At 37.0% G+C, this 26,782-nt stretch overlaps 1 protein-coding gene across 6 annotated transcripts in view; it reads right to left on the minus strand.

Annotated features, from left to right (window-relative positions):
- MIA2 (MIA SH3 domain ER export factor 2) overlaps positions 1 to 26,782 on the minus strand; it is a 36,345-nt gene that overhangs the window by 2,159 nt on the left and 7,404 nt on the right. For 2 of the 6 annotated variants that reach the window (XM_021542727.3, XM_021542732.2), the window contains 22 exons: positions 26,163 to 26,375; positions 25,913 to 26,013; positions 22,798 to 22,929; positions 20,411 to 20,432; positions 20,205 to 20,293; positions 19,753 to 19,824; positions 18,960 to 19,070; positions 18,570 to 18,641; positions 18,059 to 18,163; positions 14,407 to 14,529; positions 13,700 to 13,823; positions 12,817 to 12,866; positions 12,540 to 12,630; positions 11,145 to 11,283; positions 9,461 to 9,562; positions 8,110 to 8,170; positions 7,755 to 7,790; positions 6,763 to 6,830; positions 6,027 to 6,109; positions 5,522 to 5,653; positions 3,856 to 4,008; positions 2,392 to 2,523 (listed from right to left, as the gene is read on the minus strand). In XM_021542727.3, the coding sequence (XP_021398402.2) occupies positions 2,392 to 2,523; positions 3,856 to 4,008; positions 5,522 to 5,653; positions 6,027 to 6,109; positions 6,763 to 6,830; positions 7,755 to 7,790; positions 8,110 to 8,170; positions 9,461 to 9,562; positions 11,145 to 11,283; positions 12,540 to 12,630; positions 12,817 to 12,866; positions 13,700 to 13,823; positions 14,407 to 14,529; positions 18,059 to 18,163; positions 18,570 to 18,641; positions 18,960 to 19,070; positions 19,753 to 19,824; positions 20,205 to 20,293; positions 20,411 to 20,432; positions 22,798 to 22,929; positions 25,913 to 26,013; positions 26,163 to 26,375 (2,211 nt within the window). Of the gene's footprint in view, positions 1 to 2,391; positions 2,524 to 3,855; positions 4,009 to 5,521; positions 5,654 to 6,026; positions 6,110 to 6,762; positions 6,831 to 7,754; positions 7,791 to 8,109; positions 8,171 to 9,460; positions 9,563 to 11,144; positions 11,284 to 12,539; positions 12,631 to 12,816; positions 12,867 to 13,699; positions 13,824 to 14,406; positions 14,530 to 18,058; positions 18,164 to 18,569; positions 18,642 to 18,959; positions 19,071 to 19,752; positions 19,825 to 20,204; positions 20,294 to 20,410; positions 20,433 to 22,797; positions 22,930 to 24,547; positions 24,651 to 25,912; positions 26,014 to 26,162; positions 26,376 to 26,782 lie in introns of those variants that run through there. The other 4 variants (XM_021542728.3, XM_021542729.3, XM_021542731.3 and 1 more) reach the window with 4 other exon arrangements.

Consider the following 26,782-nt stretch of genomic DNA (forward strand, 5'->3'; position numbering starts at 1 on the left):
GCAACAAAATCAACAGCAAGGAGTAGTTCCCTTTTGCCCCTCCCTCCAATTAATAATTTATTTCTTCAGTAAGCCCCATGCTGGGAATGGCTGTGCTATGATATGATTTTGGCACAAAGCTTCACACCAATCCCATTCTAGTATGACAAAAACCAATTCCCTCCTTGGCTGACAAATATCAAGGAAACTTCTAGAACCACATCAGTTTTGAGAAAGTAGACAGAAGAAATAATAATAATGATGATGCTAATAATAACAACCATCATCATCCTCTTCCTCCTCTCATATGCCTTATTTACTTTGTAAGTAAAGAGATAAATAGAAACTTCAGTCTTTTTACTTTTAAATTTTACTGGGACCAAGTATTTTCAATAACAACTAGAGAAAACTATTAAAGGGAATTGTCAGAGAGTAGAATCTGACTGGATAGAAACAGACTAAATATATACACTAAATACACTTTCTTTAAACAAACAAACCCCCAAATCTGGGATTTGAAAAATACGGCTTTCTTATGATTTAGCTTGAATAGAGATGATTATACTAAAAAACAACAAACCAAAACAAGACTACTAACTAGTGACAGAATTTTTATGTGCATGTTGTATTTCTACTCCTTGAAAGCAAACAAAGCTTTTTTTCTCAATGAACAGACAGGTCTTTTCAAACACTCTAAATTACTTGTCATTTCAAGCAGGCCCAGCCTTGTTGATGATATTGTTACTTAATCTAAAACATTTCAACTCCTATGTCATACAGACATAGAGAATATTCATGCCTTGATATTTATGTTGCATAACATTTTCCATTTTAGGTCATTATGAAGTTCCTCACAAACTCTGTCAACCTTTAGCTCTTCTTTCTGACAAGAAGCTTCCTGCTCCAGGTACCTCCTCAAGTGAAAAGTTTTCATAGTTTGCCACCCCATCTTAGGAAAATCCATATTATTTTGTTCACTTTAAACAACATTTTGATTATCTTTATAAGAAATGCAACTTGTTACCTCTCATGAGTAGGAGCCATGATTTTAGTACTGTGAGACACTGCTGTTCTGAAGTCAGGTGTGCTGGATGGGCTGGTTTTTGGTAATTGGTTTTTAATTGAAGGGGTTTTTTGGAGGGGTTGGGGTTTTTTTTCAAATACTCAGCCAACTCTAGTGAAATTATGTGTCTCTAGAAAGCAATGTTCACACACTCTTAATGACCTGTTAAATCCTGGCAACAAGGTTATCCAAAACCCTGTTTCCATTCCCTCGGCTCTGAATTGCCCAGGAACTGACTACAATGTTTAAAAAAATAAATTAATTGTTGCTTGGCAGGGACTGAAGAAAGGGGCAAAAAAAGGATGCATTAGTAAGTGCAAAGGCAGTGCACCTCTCCTGTCCTTCAGTCAGCAGCTAGGTGCTAGAAGACCTCAGTGGAACATGAAGTATTAGAAAGCAGAAGTGAGAAAGCAGTAGTGAAACTGATAGAAGGCTTGGGAAAGAGGGAAGGTCAGTAGCTGCACAGGGACAAAACTATAAGAACCATTCACTTTGAAACCTGAACCTTCGACTTGAAACTAAATTCAGCATTCCCAGTTCCCAAACACTGTGACACTGAGTAGCAAAGGTTCCCTTTCCTCTGGTCAGAAAGGGTGCAAGGGAGATGGTCACTTCTTACTAATCCTGTCAGTAACTGAGTCCTGGGTGGTGAAGTTTCTGCTGGGAATTTAATGGCTTCACTTCGTTGATGATAAGTATTAAGCTCTTAAGCTGTCAGTGATAAGGTCTCTGTGACCAAAATTTTGCCTCTGAGCTTCTGGCAGTTGCCAAGTGTCACAAACTAAAATGTACATAATCGGCCAAATCAAAACTAGTGGATCAGTGAAAGGTATGATTAAACTGGGGGCAATTCACTGTGAACTACAAAAAGCTTCCACTGTGGTCAACAGTTTGAAGGAAGAGGCCTCAGACCTTCTACCTCCATGCACCAAACCAGTGGACACATGAACATTTTCTGTTTCATTCTTTGTGAATCTAACCCTTTCTAACTTTACCAAATGTGGCACAGAAATGTAAGTATGGGTTTGTGGTGTTTTAATGCTGTGATGAACCTCATGGGAGGGACCAAAACAGACTCTCAACCAATTATGAGTGGTTATCATACAGAACGGCGAGGGTTGACCACAAAAATACCTGATGACTGCCATTCATGGAATCCTGCCCACCTGACAGCAGGTGCTCCAACAGGGAATGGCTGCATCAAAGCCAGCAGGTGTTAAAATGTTTCATACACAATGGAACTTGTGCTCTGTGGTAGCTAAAGACCTGTCCTCTTGCCACAGCTTGCCATGCACAGTCAGCTTACACTGGGATTTTCCATTCTAGAGTATCATGGAAGCAATTCCCACCTGTTTTATCAAAAGACTGAACATTGTAAGTTCGTAGTTCTGCTGGTCCAGAAAGTCTTCCAGTATTTGGAGGATTAGGGAAAAATCTTTCTTGTCTTCGAGCAGGAAGAACTGGATCAGCATAAGGCTCACCTAACATTGAAGAAATCACAGAAAATAGGTCTGTGAAGATTTATTCCTACCATTCCATGCAATTTTAGACCAGAAAGGTTCTCGGGCCATTTTACACTCTTGTAAATATACAAAGTGTCTATTAATCAGGGTGAGCAAACAAATCTTAAATAACCCAGAGGAATCCTACCAAGTATATCCAATTGCTTATGTTTCTAAAAAGCTGCAAAAGTTCATTGATTTTTGGTTTAACATACAGCAGAATTTTGAAAGTTATAATTGCCTAAGTTATAAACAGTGGGGTCTTGAAACAAAGGTTCAGCCTAGCAAAGAAGATGGAAGACAAAACAAGGTACTGTATGTTTTAAGGCATTCTTAGGTAAGAATACTGTTTTCCATTATGTTTCATAGTGCTGTAATATGTTTCCACCAACTTGCTGGCATCAGATCTAGCAATCTGTCATGCAGCTGCAAGACAAACTGTATCAGTGAGACCCAAGGGCAAAGGTGGAAAAAGAATAAGAGTAAGAATAAGAATAAGAAAGCCAAGGAAACCAAACTACCTCTCTGCAGTATGCTGTCAACAGACCACACCCACCAGATGAGAAACTGCTCCTGAGAGGAGCTTGAGTTCTACCACTAGACTTTCACACAGATGTATATTGCTTGCTGCAGTAATAACTGAGGTTACCTATTTATTTTTTTTTCTAGACTTGTAATGTTTTTTCTTTTTTATTACAGGTACCCAGGAAGGTTGTCCATACCCCCAAGTTTTTACTTGAGAAATATCAGCAAAATCCTCTTAACTCATCTCTGCCTCCCCTGAATGGTTAAGTGCAATACAGATGTTTAGCTGAAGATGTGAGACTGAAGACTGATTTTGCTGCTGTTAATCACTGAAGAGACATTATCAACAGGAAAACATGTGCCAGACAGGACGAATGTACCATGGTACTCCTGTATTATTAATATAAATGGAGTTTTTTAAAAAAAATTTTTCAACATTACCTGGTTTTATTTAAAAAAATTAGAACTTTTTACTTCTTAAATATCTTATTAGCTATCCAGCCCAGACAGGTCTTTTAATACACTAAACAAACTCCCAGCAAAATGATGAAACCAAACAGTTGATTGTCCCTTGATAATATCAATATATACTTAAAAGATAGCAGAGAAGTGCAAATAAACCACACTGTTCAAGAAGAGGAAAAAACTATTAAAAATACCAGTTCAGTTGCACACGTGGGTCTAAGAAAACATTTAATATTTTTAAACCCAAAACAGTTAAATATATAGACTGGAAGTCAGCAACTCGTCTTTTCCATGGATACAGTAGCTAAGCAGAGTTTTTACCTGGTGGAGGCAGAATTATCCTGTGTTCTCTTTCCCAAGGAGGAGACAGGGATCCAGTATCTGATGGTGGTCTGTGAGGATCAGTTAATCTATCAGGATTCAGCTCTCCTCTTTCACTTCCAGCTTCATACATGGCAGCTGGTCCTCTGGATCCTAATTGAAGAAATCAAGTAGTTATTCACCCTTGTGTTTTAAATCCTCTGCTGTGGCTTTCCTTGTTCAGTCTGGAAACAGTGGAGCAATCATGGAATGCCAACACTGTCAGGACACCGGAGGCTCCACGGCTCTCGGGCTGTTTGCCAATGACCAGCTATGGCTACGAGAAGGGTTCAGAGGCGCGCAGCGACGAGTCTCAGCTCAGTAACAGCACAACATAGGGGACCTGCAGTGCTTTTGAAAAAACTAATAATTTGACACGTTCCAGTTAATCTGAACCAGAAACCAGTACCCTCATGATAAATAACCTTCTCAGTGATAAAAACCTAATCAAACTAACAATTAACATGCTGAGAGTTAATACTGGTATCATAAAACACCCAACTGCATTCAACACTCTTCTGGTCTAACTCTTTATTCAAGAAGAAGGAAAAAACCAAACAAAAAAATCCAAACCAAACAAAAAAAAACTCTCTAAGGCCAGGTCAACATAATCAAGTGCAATAAAAAACATTAAAATAAGTGATTTTAGATGGTAAGCTTCCTCTAAAACAGACTGGGTCTGAAAAACTACAGAGAATGATAGCAGAATTCAGTATTTCTAATTCTCCACAGTATAATTCAACCTAAAACTTGAAGCCATTGTGTGTCTTGTGCACTCTGAGATAAGCACAATTGCATTTACTGAAGTCCTTATAGAATAAAAATTTGGACATATTTCCCACTAATCAAGTAGAGGCTTCAATGGATGCAATGGTAAAAATAAATTAAACAGCAGCTTCTTTATTACCTGTAACAGATGCTCAACTTCACTCTAGCATTTACCTACACCACTTCCATCAGCGTAAGAAATATGAATGGAGGGTATTTTCCTTCCCTTACAACCCATGCCACCCCAGCTTACTTTTGCCTACTCTTGAATCTCTGAATTGTACCCCTTACACAAAAACTTCCTGATCCCTTCTATCAGCAGGGAAGAAACACTCTCCATGTAGGATGACTGCTTCAAATTTAAAACAAAGGGAAGGGAACCAATTTACTGAACCAATAACTTTCTAATACCACAACCTCCAATAAAACTGCCTCATGTTTTTGACAACATCCTTTCACAGACTGTAGACCAATGAGATGGAAGGGGCAGTATTCTTTTTTCAGAAAACTAATTCACTCCATTTTACTTTAAAATCTTATTTATTTTAGCATAACCCCATATGTCCAAGAAAAAAAAGACAACTGATAAGTCTGGATTTTTGCTTTTCTTAATTTATGCTTCTAAAATTAATCCACTGACAAACCTACCAACAAAAACTAGATTTCCAATTGCATTGTTACACATTAAACAGCTTTAGAAGCAAGTTGAAAAACAGAAAGAGTTTGTTCAATTAACTGTTTGTGTTGAATTGGTTGTTTTAATACTTTTTGTCACTAACATGAGGAAAAGGTGTGACAGGTTTATAGGAGAGGAGAGAGAAATCCAGAATAGATACATTTTCAAGTTTAAGCATTGTACCTCTTCCTCCTCCTCCACCTGGAAGCATAGGTGAAAGCCTTAAAGGACCCTCCAATAAAGTTGGAGGGGAAAGAAAAGCTCTTGTTTCAGATGAAGGCCGGCCCATTGGTGAGGGTCCATATGGGGAATGCTCTGGAACAGTTAAAACAAAATACTCAAGTTCACAATACTTAGTTTAACAAACTGTATTAGTAACTTCTCAGGTGAAGCTAAAATCTAAACTATATAACTAAAATGAAATTTGTGCTCTCATTACCATGTGTAACATGTTCCTGGTCTATTCTCATCAATACTACAAATGCTCTTAGTTTCAACAAAATATTTGATGGGATCTAGAGTCACTTATGACCCAATTATTTTTTTTTAAAGACTAGCATTTGTATATACAAATAGATAGTTTTCAAGCAAGGCCAAGATACGTTTTCAAGCAATTAAATATGTGGTTTAGGGAAACAAAACCATAAACCAAAAGAATTAGGCTCTATTTTACAATTCAATACTGTACCTCTGCCAAATGGTCTCATTGGAATATCAAGAGCATAAGGGTCTTTTTCTAAAAGTTCAAGTTTAAATTCTGCTTCAGTTAATCTGCAAAGAGACAACAAATAATTAGTAAGTGACCAAGAAATGCAAAAGCTTTACCAGACTACACTGTTTACTGTCAGGCTTTCTACATAACTGGTTAATGAAGCAAGGTATTTTATTCCCTAAATAAATAAGACAAAGGATGTCACAGTACTCTGCACTTTAAAATGCCTGAAAGTATTTCTCTATGCTGCCGTTTCTACTGTAATTCAGAAGTTGAAGTTGCATTTTAGATATCACATTCCTAGTATGGCATCACTTTAATTGCACTCCAAGTATTACTAAACCTCACACATCAAAGTTCCTCTCAACTACCACCAACTGTTAGTTCAGCATCAACTTCTGAGATAAGCTGTGTAACTGTGAGGTAACCAAACATCTGGTTGATACATACTTATTTAAAACAAACAAATAAACAATACGCCCCTCCCCAACATTTGTGTTCTAGTACTACATTCTGCTTCTTTCCTGAAGTATTTAAATGCTTACGTATTTCCTAACTTGTTACTTTCTTGCAGGTCATTTCTTTCAGAACTCTTAACACTGTGATCTCTGCTGTGTTTGGGCCACAAAACATTAACAGAAAACATCAATCTGCCTAAATCCAACACATACCAAACTGCATTTGTTTATGAGTAGATAAGAACTGCACTTACTTTTGTCTGTTATGTGCATTTTCTTTTTTTATATCATTGAGGTGTCTTTCAGCTGCTCGGGCTGTCAGCTTTGGCAAAGGACAAAAACCAGATGATTAGATATTGCTATTTTTTGATTAAATGCTTCATAAATATGACAATTCCTAAGTCCAAGACATTTTATGTGAAGTGTATGGACTGCATTTTCACAAGATATGACTCATGTATGGAGCTTCACATATGTCAGCAAATGATATTAACAGCTCTAAACCCAAATTTTAGAGGAATGATAAGGCTTTCCTGCAGGTTCTTAAAACTTCAGAAATTGAATTCTTTGGTTATACCTGCTTTGAAGCACCTACAGAAGATTTGAAGTCTCAAATTCTATGTAAGAATGTTGTATTTTAAAATTGGATAGATAAAATCTCTGGAATTATGACCACAAAGCACCATAGCTTTTAGCAGGATTTTATCTCAGACATTCTGTGAAAGTGAAGAATGTATTAGTCAGGAGATATTTTAAACTTTCCTGTTGTAAAAAAAGGCAAAAATGGATTTTGTAGAAACACTCTTAGGAAGATGTCAATGGAACATACTGTTCTCACAGGACATAACAGGTTCTACTTGTGGATAAAAGAAGTGAAGTACACCCGAAGTAAATATCAAAATGGCATTGAAACAAGGCCAAAAGCTTTCATTATTAGCAAAATGTCACAGATTTGTTATATGGTGTCATGTTTTTCCAACAGATTTATTGCTATAACAAGTGATATCAGATTATCATTCTACTGTGTTCATAAGTACCCAGCTTAATTTTGCTAACTATTTTATATAATAAAAGTGTTTTTAACATGCTTTTGTGTATTTCTGCAAGAAATATGTTTAAAAGTGATGGTTAGAGATAATTTTGATGATCTATTTTTAGTACAAATACAAAGATGATAAACTGAACTTTTCAAATAATGAAAAATGAAGATGCAGAAAGCGCAGAAAATTCAGTATTTGGAACTTACCCAATTATCATGAGCTTTTTTCTCATGTGAAGTAATCTGTGAAAGAGAGATTTGTTATTCACTAAACACCAAATCTTAGGATTACATGCTCTTTTTTATAAACTTAATGTGTGTGGGTAATTTATAATGGGATACCTAAACTGAAAATTCAGCTTTTCAATGAAGTTATCTGGTAATCTCTGCTATTAAATCATGTCAGTCCAAACCAGATAACATTAGGAAGAGGGAGGGGGAGGAAAAATTGGACACCCAACAAAGCCAAGCCAAATACAACTCACAAGCTAACAGCAAGTGGTATTCCAGTTGCAGTAAATCCCTCCTACTGGCATAGACGCTGTCACAAAGCACAAAATACCTGATTTTCATAAGAACGAATGGTTCTCTCCAGCTCTTCTTCCAAATCCTTTGCTCGTTCTCTGTAACAAGATGAGAATTGATGATATTGTAATAAAACATGCAGGAAAGCTCTGAATACAATAAACTCAACAATAGCCACAAGGTGCAATTAATGTTTTTTTTTTAATCCAAAAGACAGTATTGTCACTTAGACCCATGTGATACAAAAAATCATACCAACAGTGGAAATTCCACGCCTTACATTCTAGGCAAACAGGATGTAAACAAGAGAACAGAACGCAAACCTCAATATCCCCTCAACTTTTCAGTGGTTTGTGATGTTTCCAGCATAAAGGCTGTCTTTCCTCACAGGCCCTACCAACCAGCCTCATCCAGCTCAGCACAGGAACTGATGTGGCTGGAGCACCACACTGTCACAGGCTACCAGTCAGTCCTGAGGGACAGCAACCTGCACTGAAGTTACTTCAAGACCACATGTCTGATGCCACCTTTGCTGCCAGCTGCCCTGTGCACAGCCCCTCTAGGTTCTACACTTCAGCAGGTGAGCTGAAGACACAGACATTGCTTGGTTATACTCAATTTGCAATATTAATATTCTCTTTAAAATTAGGATGCCTACAAAATCCATGTTCTGGATAAATCAGGAAGAATGAGTTCTGTCTTCCTGTATGAATATTGAAGAATGTCCACAAAGAAGTAGTATTGATTGTAGTATTGTTCAGTTAGGCCTAATACCCCCAATAAACACTGAAGTAAAATATGAAGGGAAATATCCATTACATACTGAAAAGCCACAGTTAGACAAAATACAGGAAAAACGCAGAGATACACAGCTGGTGCAACAAAAACCAGAGCAAAGCAGGTAAGAAACAGCTACAGTAAATATTCACCCATGACAATATTTTAGTAAATAATCTCTAAGCAACAGGCCTATGACAAGCTTTGAGAAACAGAAATAGAATACTATAACTATACAGCATAAATGTTAGCTCTGTAGGAAAACTGAACATTCCATTTATTTCACAACATTCTCTTAACTTTGTATTTTTAACTTTGTTCAGTAAGTGGAACTAGGTGAGAGACCCACCTCTACTGCACCATTAAAGCTAATATATCAGTACAATTAGGATTCTAATGGAAGAGCATTTGCCCTAATCTTCAACACCCAAATGTTTTAACAAAGTAAAACCACCCTTCGTCTGTATTATTACACAGAAACTAGTGTCTAACACACATACACAACCAAGAAACTGGAAGAAAATATATTTGCTTATGCTGCCTTTTTAAAAATTCTCTATTGTTCTTTCTTCACTTTGGAACAAGTGATTACAACTAAGATCTGCACTTACCTGTAGCTGTTTAGTTCTTCAGCAGCATGAATAATTTTTTCATCTACTTTAGAAAGCTTTTCTTCCTTCTGTAGACGTTCCCTCTCTTCTACTGTCAACTTCCTTTAAACAACATTCAAAAACTATGGTTAATTTTGTTTCAAGACAACAATTTTGAAAGCAGCCACAAATCATATCAAACAAACTAAAACCCAAGCTACACTAACGGTCAGTGATTTGTTCTGGTATTTTCTAAAAATAATTTTCTAGAGGAAAAAAAACAATTGTTACTAGCTATTAAAAAAAAAAAACAACTCTTTCCAGGTCCTCCTATTTTATCACTATGCCTTACTGGGCATTACAGAGGGAAAAACTCATGCACAAGGTAATTCTGCAGAGCACACATGGATACCACTGCTGCATACAACCCTGAATGGATAAACAGGTCATTTTCCTGTGAACAGCAGCTCTTAGCAATCAAGCTGTCTAAATCATGGATCTGGTGAACAGGATTTAAATTTCTTTTCTACTCAATCTTCGTTTCCTACTTTTTTCATTTTCCCTGTTTGAACAGACACAGTTTTTAAAAGATGCCTTAATTAGTTCTAAGGGGGCTTTTTTTTGTTGCTATATCACCCCACCTGTTATCCCCACTCCTTTTTGGCATTTGTAAAATTCTTTGCTAAGCAGTGTACATTTGTTGAGTTTTAGTGAGGTTATTTTTAAATATCATCCACACAGCTTGCTTTCTGCCTGCTTATTGTATCTTTTTTTTAACAGGTTCCTTCCCACTCCCTCCCTGCTCTTTTAAAAATCAAAATGCTAATGCAGTGATTTATAGGATTTATTGCATCTACAAAGATGCTAAATATCTACACAAATATACATGCTACAGGGCAGATTACTGTAAGTAATACTTCAAAAAAGTCCTGCACACTGCTCAGTGCAGGATCTAGGCATGTGCTGATTCTCTTGCTGCCTTCAAGATTATGCCCACCCTTTGAAGAAATAATTTCTGATTAGTAAAACTGTAATTTTACATCATACCCTAAAGTGATGTGCCCTGCTGCCACACACACACTCCTGAAGGTTACTACATGCCCTGACCAAACAGCTTTAATTTTTAGTCCTAAACACATTTCTGATTTCAACCTCTAGGTCATAATCCCTACTAATATTCTGACTGTGAGGCAGATAGTACAGCCTTCATATACTGGTTTTCTTGGTGAGGAAAGCCTGATTCACAAGGGTTCTATGTTGCTTACCAACAAGAGCTTGCCTATGTTTTGTTTTAATTTTACATATATCTTGTCATTCCTTGCTATTATATAAAATATATTTCACAGTTAAACACCTATTGATTCTCTTTCAGCAACTTTGACACATGTATTACATCATGTAATAATTCACTTAAAGAAGAAATAATCAAGCTCTCCTACTCTAATTGCCTTATTTCATAGACTAAAAATCTGTTACTTCTTTGTTTCTGTACTTGCTTGTGGTAAAGTCCTAAAATGAATTGTTTCATGGAAACAGTTTCTATAAACTACTGTAAACGCAATTGTACATGAAAGCATAATAAATTATCTTCACAATTCAGAAAATTCTGGAAAGCAGTATTCAAACTTTCAACAATTTTCAGCCTCCCAAATCAGAGTTACATTGAAATCAAACAGCAAGCATTGAAGATAAGAATAACCAGCACCTGTGTAGTTTCATTTCATTTTCTTGATACAGCTCAGTCATTACTTTAAGTTTCTGCTGAAGCTTTTGAACTTCGCTTTCAAAACGTTCATTTTCAGACTGCAAGGAAGCTTGTTGGCTTTGAAGGTTTTCTATGCGTTCTGTCAGATTTAGAGATAATTATATTGGGATAACACATTGGCAATATTTTAGTATATAAAAAGTCTGTAAAAACCTTTGAGCCTATGTTGATTTACTAACATCAGATACAAAGTTAACATACTTCAATATATGACACAAAGTGAGAAATCAGCAACTATACTCTACCTGCCACAAAGTGCAGCCCTCGGTGTGTATCAGGCCTTTACTCCAAACCCCATAACTTTGAAAACAACTCAGTTCTGTAATTCAGAATCTAAATTTTCATTTAGGGCTCTTATTATTGTAATTATTTGACTAAAGGAGTACAGCTATCACCACGATATGCTCTTGCAGATTTACCTATACCTTGTATAGGTATATATACATATATAGGTGTGTTTATACATATATATACAAGGCTACCTCAATAGCCTGAATGGGTAACTCCGATTTGTCAAGCTACCTTTATCTTTCCAAACTGAATACAAAGTCATGTTTCTTCTCCTATTTTACTATTCCTGTGCCTCTTTTCAAGAAATATAACAAAGCTTCAAATGAGTTTGAACATCTTCATGGGACAGAGCTAACAGTCAATTTGGAGAATTTACTAGCAAAAGGAATATGTTTAAAGGACTGTAAGAAACTGAAAAATAGAGTCTGACAGAGCATTTCACCACCCAAATAACAAAGCTGGACATTTTTAAGTGATGGCTACTCTGCCAGCTATGATTATGAATAGCTAATTACAGGTTTTAATTTGAACTGGAGTTGTTTTCATTTCATAAGGTTTAATTCAGTACGTCCTACACAACAGAGGAAATGAAACAGAGAAAGATGTTTTTAAGTTCAATTCTCTAAATGCAGTACTTTATATTTTAAGGATTGAGTTTGCACCCATTATAAACTATAATTAAGGTACCCTTTTAATAGATGGGTTTAAAATTTAGATTAAAACTCCACTGTTTCATATCCAGAAATTACATAAAGGAGGTATTATGTATTTATTAACATCACTTTGCTCTTGTATTTTAAGATTCTGTAGCTAACTTTATAGTTACAGAATATTCCAACAGAGTACAACCAAATCTACAACTTCAATTGCTCTATGTCTAAAATAATGTATTTAAAATAGCTAAGCAACTTAAAAATTAATTTTAAAAATCAAGTAGTTATTACTGTAAAGTTAATTCAGTTTTTACTGGAATTAATACTTGCAGCCTATAACACCATTTTACCAAAGCATCACCTTATTAAAGGCAAAACAAGATTTAATTACCTGCAAGTTCTCCTTTAGCTTTATTTTCATCAGACAGTTTTGAATACATTTGGTCTCTTTCTGCTTCCATGGTCTTGAAACAAGCATTTAACTACAATAAAAAATTTTTAAAAAGGAGAACATTAAAAGATTACCAGATTAAGAAAGTGTTTGCATGCAAAAATATCTAACTAAACATTAAAATATGCTGAACTCTGATACTAGTATTACCAGAACAATTACATATATTCCCTCTAGTTTCCCCTCTTCTACCCACAAGTTTCTTAAAATCACATACCTTTGCAGCATAGATCAATTTCTTTACAGTTCGTTTTTGCTCATCATCTGCTTGAAGGAATAGAACAGTAAGCCATGTTAAAAAGCATAAAAGGGTTTGTGACAGAGCTTACTGCTATTATTTGGGTTTTTTTAATACAAAAGCAATGCAAACATACCACAATATCACAATAGGCACAGAACACTTGGAAGATAAAGGACGAAAAAAAAAAAAAGCAGGGGTGTGAGTAGAAGAGTAGAAGATATGCCAGTATTGTAGTGTTTTGTTTGCCAGTCAAACACGGCTCAGACTGGTCATGTTAAAAGTGAGATGCTGAATACGTGCTGTAAGATTGATGGGCATGTGCCCTGTGGTGTCATAAGCACCAGCACAAAAAGAAGCTGCAGCAAGAAAATGAGGAAGAAGGGCTTTTCTGTGTGGCTGCTTAAGGGGACTCACATCTACACCCATTAGATGACACTGCTACCATACTGCTTGCAACATGTAACACCTCTGTAAGGATAAGGAAGCAAAAATTAGGCTCTGAGGACTCCCAGGTCTACTGCTGGGAGTAGCTTGAAGAAGAAATACAAGCAAGATTTCCACCAAGAAATGCCACAGAGTCATTGCTTAATATACAGACACATACTGCAGAATTCTGCAAGAGCCTGACCACTGAGTCTTTACACTGCTCTATGACAATCTGTATGCCACACAGTGCTGAACAGGAGGACAGGCTGCTATACCAGAGATGTCCAAGCACCAGTTAACTGTCTGACATGAATGACATTGAGTGAAATTTAAAAATCTGACTTCTATAAAGCTAATCTTGCAACTTTCCTGGCAGTTAGTCAGTTCTGTACTTCTAAAACATCTGTAAAATATTTAAATAGTGAAACCATACCTAAGTGCTCTCCGTTCTCTGTTTCACCCTTTATATCTGTGTCCCAGTGGTTGTCTTCAGCGTCATCATCTTCTTGTATTGCAGAACTCCAGTCTTTCATGTTCAGTATATATTGTGTCAGTGACTAAGAAAAGCACACAAAAACCTCACAAACAAATGCAAACAATGAAAATGTAGTTATCATTACAATTACTTTCCAAGATTTCTGTCCTTTATTTAGTTCCCTTAGTAGATTAAGCCAGCCCCACATACAAGCTTCTACATGTCTGATAATACTTTTTGTATCAAAGCACGTATTTGCAGGTCAACAGGCACATCCCTGTGAAGAATTTTCAGACAGCTCTAAGCATGCATGACTTTAGTATGGCACGTGTATGTGATGTACACAACTATAAGAATATACACCCAAGTTCCACACTCCAAACTGGGGACAGGGGGAAAAGCCAATACTCTATCAGAACTGAGTTTTTCCTTAGTTGTCTTTATCAGACAGATCCATTGTGCTGCTAAGCAACCTTTTTTTTGCTTAGCCAGAAACATTACATTAGAGAATAGAAACAGCAAACAGAAGTCCAAAACAGCATAAGGCATATTAAGACAAGGAGAGGCTGTCAGGCTTTCTTGGAACTCTGTGATTAGCATCTGAATAGACACTAATCTATGATTAGTCTGAATAATTTTATTCAATCCTAGATGTCATAATTTACCTTGATTTGGCTCTCTTTATTTTTCAAAACTTCTTCTACATCTGTTTTAGAAGATTCAAGCATCTTTGTTTGTTCATTTAGTTCACTAAGTCGTTCACCCCATCCTTCAGCTTCTTGTAAAAGCTAAAAGGGAAATCCCAGATTAGTGTGATTGTCTACAAAACCAAGAATCAAGGATGAATAGTACTGAGCCTGTTACGTGTATTGTCTGTACATAAGGGGGATTTAAATCTCACCCACCAGTAAGAATTAACAGAGATAAGATTACAAGAAAGTTACCTAAGGAGTTGAAAATTAAATCTTCTATGTTTAGTTCAGTTGCTTTTGCTGCTCTAGCTGCCCATTGTAATTAGATGTTAGGATATTTCTAAGCATTTATAGGAAGTGTTCAGTTTATTCCACTCAAATTTAAAAACCTTCATGTGACAATGAATATAAAATACTAATAATTTACTTAACAGTGACATACACTGAGGAATGGATGGAGAACACTCACACCCCAATAGGAACACACACACTTCTGAAAAGGTGCCTGTGTCTTCTCAAATTAGAAGCAGTCAGAGAAGTAAGAGAAAACAGGAAGCTTTTAGGCAGTTATTTATATTCATGTGACTTGCAAAACTGTATTATTTCTCCTTCTCCATACCTCTTGAAGTAGTTTTAACATTTTATTTTAAAAAAGCTTCCCCATTATGTATGTATGTATGTAATCAATGTATGTAATCAATATGTATGTAATCAATACCTACTAGTATGTATCTTTGCAATTGACTGTGCTTAACTAAAATGATAGGTAGGTTCCAAGGTTGCATTTTACAGATATTCCCTAGTAAAATCCCATTTCACAAAAATATTTTACATAGAAAAGGGATTAGAACACCTCATCACCAGCTATTAAAAATAACCACTGCAACATATAAACTACTTATATTTGAACAAAATTGAATAGATGTAAATTCCTGTTAAGACAAAACATGCTGTACAACAACATGGGGTAAAGTACAACAAAATTGTCTTCAGACTCTGTCAAAAAATAATGCTTAAAGTTGCACAACAGGCAATCAATTTAAGAGCAGTAAATGTACAGAAAAGAATAACTATGTTGAGCAATGAGAACATAACAGGCAGTTATACTAAAGATACAACCAGAAAACTGTAATTAAACAGGGGAACTGCCATGCAAATAGACAAGGAAGCCTGAACACTACTTATCAAAGATAAACTAGAAGGCACAGAACAAAATATATGCGATTAGAACTGAATTAATTGCCCCTTGGCACACAATTGCGCTTTCCAAGCCTTAAAAGCCATGTATGAATTTGCAGCATCATGCTAAACAACATATTAGGGAATTAGAAGACATACACAAACAACTGTTTTTATCATTAATTGTCATCATCAAAAGATGACTTTTAAGATATTCCTTCTTCATGAAGCCAAAGAGAAAATAAATTTACATGCTTTTATACACCTGTATGAACTACAATAAAGAGAAACAGCAAGGATTTGCAATGAGCTAGAGTAATATATATTTCTAATGTTCCAGAAGAAAAAAAAAAAAAAAACCAACCAAAAAACCAGCAAAGCACAGAAGTTCATTAAGAGTTCCCTTGTTCAACCTAAAAGGCCTAATCATCTCCCTGACACATCACAAACCTGAAACAGCACATCTCCTATAAAGTTTAAGCTATGATGTGCCAGAAGATTATTACCCATTTATGCAAATGGACAGAGGAAGAAAGAACTCTAGTTTCTGTGAACAAATAGCATCTGTGAAATTCCATCTTTAAAAAAAAAGGTAAGAAAGAAAACCAAAGTAGGATATGGATATTCTGATATAGTAAACTAATTGTCACACTTAAAAAGTACCTCAGAAATGAGAACACAAGTAAGGCAGACACTTTCTCTATTTTACTTATCAGGTTCCAGCATCAAATAACATTAGGTTATTTATCTACTAAAAAGCACAAACTACAATATGCACAAATGTTCTTAACTGCAACAAACCTCAGTTAACAACAAAGTGTAGTAATTAATCCTAAATAATGTAGTTAAGGAAGTATTTATACCCAGGTTGTTTTATCTGGAAGGAATACAAAAGAACTTTTTTTTCACCTAAAAACATGGCAATTAAATCCTGAAAATTGTTTTTACTATTTTTTTTTCCCCTGGTTTTCCTTGATATAAAATAATTGTCTAAGAAGTATAGGCAATTACCAGCACTTAGTATTATCATTCTCTAAGTACTATTTTTTTACTTTATTAAAAATGGAGGAAAGTAAAATTTTTTGTTACATACACAAATATTTGGATTATTTCTATTTGAAACCAAGAAATGACCACAGGGAAAAAAAAAAAGAAAATTCCTCTCTATTAAAAATGTAGTATTGCTTCTCAAAATTTATTATTTAAGAATACTGTCACATTTGAAACAAAGCACTGAGACCAGACCCTTCCTCCTCACAAAAACAAAGAGGATGTAGAGATTAGGAAAAAAAGACTCTTGAAAGAAAATAATTCTCAAGCAACTTAATCTCACAATGGTAACAGTCAAATCCACTGCTTCTTCACCCACAGCTCTTAATAGAACTGTCTTTTTGGCAACCACAAACATGGACTCCCCTTCCAGAATTAGGGAAAAAGATCACCTTTTACTAACAGAGTTGTGCAGAACTGAAATATTCCTCATGCAAAAAAAAAAAAAAAAAAATCAAATTATTTCCAGTATCCCTTTCTTTTTTCCTGAACCACTAAGTTTGACATACACCATGTTTTGACAGAGAGGACTAAAGAACTCCCCAGCTTTTTATAAGAATGATAAAAAGCAACAGGCCTGTACTTCCACCACTCCTCCTTCCCCTGCGCAAATCTCTATCAGGTTATTCTTCAGACAACAGGGAAATCATCAATCAGTCAGGAAAATAAGCACATATCCATTAAATCCACAACAAACTACCCCAAACCAACATTACACAGAAAATTAAACATTTATAGAAAATATCTACTGGTAAGAAAAAAAGAAATAGCTTCACTGTAAAGCAACCTATTGCACAGGACAACTATTGTCCATACTAAATTTTTTTAAATATTCAGTGTTCTTTGTGATCTGGCTACAGCACAGAAAACAGACAATTAAAATTTGGGAGGTAACAATCTTTTCTATTTCTCTCTGTTATGTACCTGACTTTCAATTAATACATCTACAGTGGTACTAGAGTATGTTTTTTACTTGCCTTCTGAATACTCTGTGATTCCTCAATTTCTTTGGTTTTCCAGATCAAGTAAAAGAATTTTCTCTCTGCCTCTATAGAGAATCCTAGCTGTGGATTTGTTCAGATAGTTCTGCTTTCCAACAGGTCTCAACAAAGTTCTTATTAAACTTACATTACCACATGCTCTCCTTCTACTGAGCTCCATGCACAATTCCCCACAAACTACTGCACTTCTTTTAAAACAGAATTATTTTAGACAAACATAAAATGGTTTTAAAAATCATGTCCTTTTCCATTTACTAAACACATTTCCACCCCATTTAGTAAAACACACAAGAGGTTATTAGTAAACTTGTTGAGGATGAGCTCTTTGGAGAAATCATATTTATTAGTATCTCAAGAAAACACAGTATTTCTAAGTATAACTAGGAAGAACCCACCTGTTTCTCACTTTCCTGGAGATGGCTGTTTTCATCTACTGCATCTTGAACAGATGTCTTGAGTCTCTCAGTATTAATCTGATACACTTTCAGGGTGGACTTGGCCTAAGTGAAATTAAAAAGTGTGTTGTTTAAATGGTATTGGTGAGGATATAGGTGAAGTCATGATGGTATTACTGAACTTGTCTTAGGTTTTCTGGCTGTGCACATTTTCTCTACAATTTCAACAGTTTTTGCTGACTGTAGTTTTGCAATACTATGTATCACTGAGGAGTAAGAAAGCAAAAGAACAAGGTAACTACTTCTCAATAAATGCCAATCACTGTATGAAATTAAAAGTTGCTCAATCAAGACACACCAAAGTACTAAGTCTTACAAACTCTCTTGGTTTAAAGAGCATACGATATCTGCATCCTTAACAGAAAAAAAAAAATAAATTAAAGCAGTAACTACATGGGGAATAGAGAAATTGCAAAGATTTGAAAATAGAAACTATAAAGGTTAGACATACCTCATCAATTTGTGACTGGATAGATTTTTCTTCATTCTCTAAAGACTCCACTTTCTCCTGAATTTCAGCCACCTGAAAATTATCAGTTGTCATACAGCTTCTTTCACATATTTGACTGACAATGTCTAGGCAATTAATACAATTATTTTTATTTTCAAATTGAGAAAGTTCTACTGCTGAATCAGTAAAAATGTGTGCAAAACCAGCTTTTCTTCTTTTGAGTATTTTTCATTATAATTTTTCTTATGTTACAGGGAAAACAAAATGGAAAATGTAGTTTTTATTTCAGAAAACACAAAGAAAATAGTTTGTCCTGTCTGCAGAGATTTTTTTCTGTGAGAATTTTTTTTTAACTAATAGAAACAAAGGCAGGAATTTACTTATTCTTACCAAAGTATCATTTTCTGACTGCTTGGATTTTTCTTCTTCCAGTTCTTTTTCTAGATTCTCTATTTCCTCATTGAGTTTCAAGTTGGACTTTTTCAGCTTTTCATGCATTTCCTAAATCAAGTTGGTTTGTGAGTTAATAAAACATTTGATATTAACTACATATAAAGACAACAAGTATATTTTAAATGACAGCACAGTATGATTCACTCAAATACTCTAGAGACTCCTGCATGGACAAAAGGTGAAAGAATTAGCTCTGTAGGATCTGAGGTGCACAATGAAATAAACCTACTTGCTTTTTTGAACATGAATTTTATAGAGCCTATTAGGTATTCGATTAACTTATCCAGAACTCTTTTACAAATATATTCTCAGTTTGGGGGATATAAATAATGTAGTGGTAAGTTTTCTTTAAAATTGTACACCTGTAGACTATGGAAAGTATTTTAATTAGATAAGATGAGAGAAAAAAATATTTCATGTACTACCCTCTCTCCTAGAAAAGGGAAGAATTTACTTCTTAAAATTATATATTGTCCAATATGCCATTTGTTCTAGTATTACTCATCTTCAGTGCAATTGTTAAAAAAGGTTTATTTTAATTTAAATGCTTTCATTTTAAGTAATTTTCAGTAGCCCAATTAAAACTCTTGTGTTCAAGTTTTTGGGTTTGTCTGACTTTTTTTGCTATTGTTTTTACTTAGTTTGTTTGGGTGATTTTTAATAGGGGCCACATTTTTCCTAAAATACTGCCTTATATTGTAGAAGTAACAATTTCCATTAATCCTTTTACCTCAAAATAAGATGCGTCTGTTGATTCTTTCATAGTGTTACCATCCTTCAGAGACAACTGCAAATCTTCAAACTGAAAAGTAATTACTTTATGTCAGAATATAGGTAAACAATTAAATACTAGCATTAACTTGTGATGCTCTAGTCTGAAACACAGACCTCACCTAAATATTCACAAATGCACCTTGCTGGAAATCAGGAAAGCCTTAACCCTACTAGACTATCCCAGTGATGTAAATCAAAAAAAGATACCTTGAAGTTGCTTCCAGTGAAATATATTGTGTTGAGAGTTTAAAGGCAGAACTTGTTAACACCTTAACTGCTCTTAAAGGCACCGACAAAAAGGCATTTGAAGAATCCTTTTAAAACATCTTGCTTTTAGAAAAGTTAATACTTTACTTGACAGAATTCATTTCTATGACATATCTGAAAGCAATAAATGAGGATCATTACCTCTTTTTTGCAGAGACTGAGTTTTTCAAGAATTTTGCATTTTTCTTCAACTAGTTCAGCAATTTTAATGGCAAGCTGTTTTTCCCTTCCTAAAAAGTGAAAGACAAGCAAATGTTGCATCATCCAAATAATTAAAGGTGAGAAAAGGAAGAATAAAGTCATACTTTCAAGAAATATGAAAAATGAAGTACTGAAAATAAGCTTACCTACATAAAGTCGACTTCTAACCTGAAAAAAAGAGAATAAATACTCAAAATGTCTGCTCAATTACTCTTGTATAGTATCTTTTAAGCTGTGATTCCATGCCAAGTTTAACCATGGAACTCAAAAAAGGAATATAAATCATAGTAAAAAAAGGCAATTCTATCCTCTGCTCTTACCCCCGCCATGTCTGTGTGTTTGCCCTGCCCTTCTCCCACTCTTATCAGACAAAAGAGGGGAAAGGAGATTAGTTTTCACCTGGATGACGTTAATAACACACTTCTGTATATTCATCACATAAGCACAACTGCCCACACAAAGCCCTATAGTGAAGACACAGTCAGAAGAGCAGGCAAGGGAAGGGAGGGGGAAGCTCCACACGTGAGCTCAGATTTCCTATTGGGAAAGATCTCCCACACTACAACACACAACAGCTGAAGCTGCAGTAAGGTACTACTTGATGGGCATCCTTCAAGTGCCAAGTGAGCAGCTGCCACATGGGGCCTAGTGCCCTAGAATCAAAATCTAACAAATTCTGCAGGGCAAAATCTGTCACAAATGGCCTGTATGAGGGATGCAGAACTTGGCTGAACCCACAGAACTGTTACAACACAGCATTTCTCTCACAGCTGGGCCTGGGTCATGTGCCTAAAGTAACAATGGGGCCCTCAGATCTTCCCTGTTTCCTCCTAATTTAAAGCCAAGGAATCCAAATGACGAAAAAAGAGTAAGAAAGTTGTAAGTATGCTTTTATCCTATCATCCCCAATGGATGCTTAGTTTCTCCATTACTTTTCAGTAACCATCAATTCTTCAAGGAACCATCAGTGCAGTTCTAAGTATGGATGACCAAAAAAGTTATCAACAACTTCTGTAGTATCTCCTGCCCTAAGTGACATGTGCAGGAGGAACACAATACCAGTTTAGCTGCTTGCATGATTTCAGTTAAAATGCCTCTAGAGAACAAAAGATATGACCAAGTTATAGTTACATTCACTTACAGAAACACAGAGAAGGCCAGTTCATGTTAGAACACTAAAAATGCAGTCACTCATATCTAAAAAACTAAACAGCCATGGAACTAGTCTTAAAACATTAGTATCATTACACCTACTACTAAAATCACATTGACTGTATAAGAGCATGTAAAAAATGGGAAGAAATTACAGATACTAACCCCATTTCCATACCAGGGACAATAAGGTAGGCAACTTTTATTACTCAGATCTTTACTTACTCTCCAGAGAAGACAGGCATTACCTCAAAAATATAATCTAATTTGTGCATTGAAAGGTTTCAGTACTGCAATTCTCAAAGTCATCAGATTAGTGCCCACAAAAAGCATGCAGTTAAATTGGTTCAGTGTTACAGTGCTCAATAAACAGATTCCAGGTGTCCAAAGAGTATTAAAATGCCTCCCTTGACAGGAAACCATGTGGATTGCTTTTGCTTACAATTACCTTGAAGGATCTGAGCGGCTATGGCCATGGCCAGGCTAGTCACAAAGATATCAATACACACAGCAATACATACACCCTAGGGAAGACATCTGCATCCTGTGAAAATAATTTAAGGGCTGACTTTGAAAGTCCGTGTAGAAATTAAAAAGACAAGAGGAAACCTTATTACAGCGAGTTTCATTGCATTTCCTCTTACAACAGTCACTCACTACATATCCAGACACTTACTATGTTGACAAAAAAGACTTTTCAATTTCTCTTTTAGAGAGATTCTAAAGTCAATCACAATACATTTAAAACTCTGAAGTATTATCTATTTTGAACAGGAAGGATAACAACTTCAATGCAAACTATTAATGCACTCTACATATCTGCAAGTAACTTGAATACTTTCTGTGCTGGTTTTGTCTGGAATGGAGTTCATTTTCTTCACAGTAGCTGGTACGGGTCTATATTTCAGATTTGTGCAGGAAAGTACTGGAAACACATGGATGTTTTAGTTATTGCTGAGCAGTGTTCACAGAGTGAAGACCTCTCCTGCTTCTCACCCACAAGGAGGCTGCAGGTTCACAATAAGCTGGGAGGGGACACAGGACAGCTGACATGATGCTCAGCACATAAAGCTGAGGGGAAGGAGAAGGAAGGGGGGGGTGTTTGGAGTGATGGAGTTTGTCTTCTAGAGTAACTGCTACGTGGATGGACCCCTGCTTTCTTTCAGCTGAACACCTGCCTGCTTATGGGAAGCAGTGAATCAATTCTCTGTCTTGCTTTGTTGCATGCACTGCTTTTCCTATTAAACTGTATTCATCTCAACCTACGAGTTTTCTAGCTTTTAGTTCTCTGATTCTCTCCCTCTTTGCAACATGACACAGGGAGCAAGAGAGTGGCTGTGTGGTGCTGAGGTGCTGTCTGGGGTCAAACCACAACACTTACGGATTGATAACTTCTGTACAGGAACAAGAGAATTGTTAAGGCTCCAATAATGCCAGCACAAATCACTATTTCCCATGGGAAACCATACAGATCAGGGCCAGGTCTGATATCTTCAGGCAGTGATGCCACAGCCTGAAAAGTAAAGTAAAAAGCTTCAGCTAAAGGAAAAGAGATTAATATTATCTACAGTAACAGACATTACATATTGACATTGTTTACCTCCAAGGCTTGTATGTTTGTTTTTTTTTTTTCAAAACTCTGAGAAAATGGTTAAGGGAAGCATTTGATTTTTAAATGATAGATATACCAGGAGAAGGAAAAAAAACCCAAGAAGTTCCAACAAGATACGAAAATCAACAGATAAAGCTCTGAAACCTTTTCTTTCTGAGACTATCAATTATCACAGAATCACAGAATGATGTGGGTTGAAAGGGATCTAAAAGATCATCTAGTTTCAATCCCTCTGCCATTGGCAAGAACACTTTCCACTGGACCTACTTCCCCAAAACTCCATCCAACCTGCCCTTGAATACTTCAAGAGGTGGGGCATCCACAGCTTCTCTGGATAATTTGCTCCAGTGCCTCATCACCCCTGCAGTAAAGAATTTCATTCTCTTATCTAACCTAAACTTATCCTCTCCAGTTTAAAGCAATCCCCCTTATCCTATCACAGAATCACAAGGTTGGAAAAGACCTTTAGGATCATCGAGTCCAACCTGTTTGTTCCCTGATACCTCAACTAAACCATTCCACATCCAGTCTTTTTTTAAACACATCCAGGCATGGTGACTCCAGCACCTCCCTGGGCAGACCACTCCTGTACTTTATCACCCTTTGCGTGAAAAACTTTTTCCTAAAAAAAAACGTAGTGATAGGGAAGAACTTTTTTCTAAAAAGATGTTTCTTACCACTACGCACCCTTGTAAAAAGTGCCTCTCCAGCCTTTTTGTTGGCCTCTTTAGGTACTGAGAATTTACTATAGAAAACTCCCTTTTGAGTTGTCTTACACATTTCACTGCTGGAAGAATCAACATTAGTAAGTATTTCTTGATCGTCTGGTAGAAAACTTATTTGGTAGAAAAACCAGTTCAACCAACCTCATGCTAAAATAACATACTGAACTCACCAGTGATTTAAGACATTTTAAACACTTCGATACACTACGTTTCATTTATAAACGGATCTATTTGCCCAAAGATACGACATGCTCCATGCGGCTCAAATTTACCACACGTGACCCGTGCCTAAGAACAGGGTACTGTGCTGTTAACCTTTAATTTCGATTTTTCCCCTGCCCGAGCCCCTGAGGTGCAGCGCTGGCCAAGACCCCGGCTCTGTCGGGGGCAGCGCGGAGCCCCGCGTCGCTCCGGCACTCACCCGGCGCAGCCCTTCCCAGGCCAGCCCGCAGCAGCGCCGGGCGCTGTCCCGCAGCCCCGGCCACAGCCCGGCCGCGCCGCCGCCGGCCCCGGGCCCCCCGCGCCCGCCCGCCGCCATCTTCCCGCGGCCGGCGCGCGCCCCTTCCGGCCCGCCGCCTGACAACCGGCCCGTACCACCGCCCGCCGGGGGGCGGGGGAGGAACCATGCTGCCGCGGTAACGGGGGGCCCTGCCTCAGAGCCTCCCCTGGGCGCGGCCCCGCCGCCCGGGGGGGCCGGCGGCTGCCCTCGGCCTGCGCCCGCCGTCCTCCGGCACGGACGTGGCCCCGCGGAACCTGCCCCTGCTCCTCCCTAAAGTTACGCCACAGAAACTCACCTCCCGTGCGGCGCTGGCCGCCTCCATGCCCGCCCGGGCGGCGGCGGTGGCACGGCAGTGAAACCCGGCGGCGCGGCCCGGCCGTGTCCCGGCCCGGGCGGCGGGGCCGTGCCCGGCGGGGCGGGCCGGGCCGCAGGTGCGCGGGCCTGGGCGGGCCCGAGCCCTGCGAGTGCCCGTGCTGGCAATGGTCCTGCCGGCCTGCTGGTACCGCGTGTAAGGGAAGATGCAGTGCCACATAGCAAAGGATTCTTCCTCGTCTCATTCACTAAGGTTAACGCTGACTTGATTTGGTTTGGGTTTTGTTTTTTAACTACTTATTTTTTTAAACGTGTGCAACGACTTTCACAACGCAAGATGAGTGACTGGACTGCAAAGCACGTAAGGGACCAGGATAGATGGAAGGTGGAAGTGCCTTTTTTTAGTTTTTTTAGCTGTATCTAGCAGTACAAGAACGCGTTTGCCGTAGCAGTGAGCTCTCAGTGAGTTGCAGTCAGTCACGAGGGACAAAGCCTCTCAGTTTTCCTCATCCTAAACTACAATTTAACCATATTCTATAAACGTACTGGAAATCAGGAATAAAACTATGTGGTTCTTAAACTTCAATTACCCCATCTAAACGAAGTGCAACCAAAGCACCGAAGTTTACCAAATGGCACTTTAGCTGCCACTACTCGTATTTAGAGGAGACAGTGCGGCAGCAGCTACCTTTTCTCACGGTGCTCTGGCAGCATTGTTTCTTGTGCAGTTGCTCCCCTTAAAGTTCACCTTCACTCTGCTCTATGTGTTGATGTTTAAGACATCTCCATAGCAATAATAACCCCATTTTCTATTTTACATATTTTTTTTCTTAGAAAAGTATCTTTAGTGCAGTTACGAATGAGGACAGGATTTGTTAATCAAGGCTTTGAAAATACTCTTTAGAAGCAAGGGAACTTGTCTGGTTATTTTGCTCATCATAAACCAAATTTTTTAAGTCCAAGCAAATTCAATGTTTCTGTCTGAGAACTAGAGGGCGCTACTAATTTAATTAAAAAAAAAAAAAAAAAAAAAAAACCAAAACAAAACAAAAAATTAAAACCACCACTCAGATGTTTCCTGGCTATTAAAAAAGACCACAAAACAAAGACCCAGATCCTGACACCCTAAGGTCATCAGATTCTGCAAAGAAGCAGATGATAAGCAGCTGACCTAACATGTTCTTATGGCATCAGATAACCCTGGAAGCAGGGAACTGCAGAGGGTTTATCTAAAAGGATTTGATTTTTCTTTCTTTTTTTTTTTTTTTAGGAGTTTCATTGCAGAACATAACTTGTAGCTGGGTTAAATTTGCACTAATGTCAGTTATATAATGGAAAGAATTCTTACCATTTCGATGATAATCATCACTGCTGACGATGCAGATTTTAGTGTTTCTCTGAAGTCAAGAGCATTCAAGCACAGAAGTATCTGATGTATCCAGCCTCCTTCTGGTTGGATCATAAGGAATAAAACAAGAGGTTTTACATTACTATTGTCAACTTCATATAATTCTAACTGGATTAATTGTTTTTTGTTTTGCTTTTTTTTTTAAGATTGCAAATTTATTTTCCTTAAAATTACAAAACTTAGCACTTACCATTACTTGGAACATAGTTCTGGATGGCATCAGAAAAAGTAGTTTTGACATTGATTTTAGAGTCAGGTCCTGAACTGTCCATTTTTGTTTGAGAATTTACTGAAGCAATGACTGTTGCTTTTGACTCTTGGTCACTGTCAAGTTCACTATGTACAGCATATATTTCATGCTCCTTGTCTGGTGTTTCTTCTAGTAGCTTTCTTCTGCCTACTCCTGCACATAATTATGAAGGGAAATCGTGGTTACTTTTAGAGGATTCAACTTACTCCTATATGATATTAACTTCTGCAGAGATTTTAATTTTTTTTGTTTTTCTTTTCCTCAACTTAAAGCCCAATACCAGACTAAATGTACTACAGATGTATGACTTAAGAAACACTATACAAATAATGATCTCAGAATTTTAAGGATAGGGTTTAAGCAAAACTTACATTGTAGGAAAGTAATTTAAAAAAAAGTGTTTAGGAAAAAATATGTTTGGTTTTGATAGTTAGATTGTGGATTGTCAGGATTAGTAGGTCTCTTTCGTATATCCAAATACAAGTGGGGTAAACTTTAGTGCTAGAACAGTTAAAAATACCATGTAGGATTAAAGATTAACAAATTCCAAGATACCAAGC

Source organism: Lonchura striata, chromosome 6, assembly GCF_046129695.1.
Source record: "Lonchura striata isolate bLonStr1 chromosome 6, bLonStr1.mat, whole genome shotgun sequence".
NCBI lineage: Eukaryota > Metazoa > Chordata > Aves > Passeriformes > Estrildidae > Lonchura > Lonchura striata.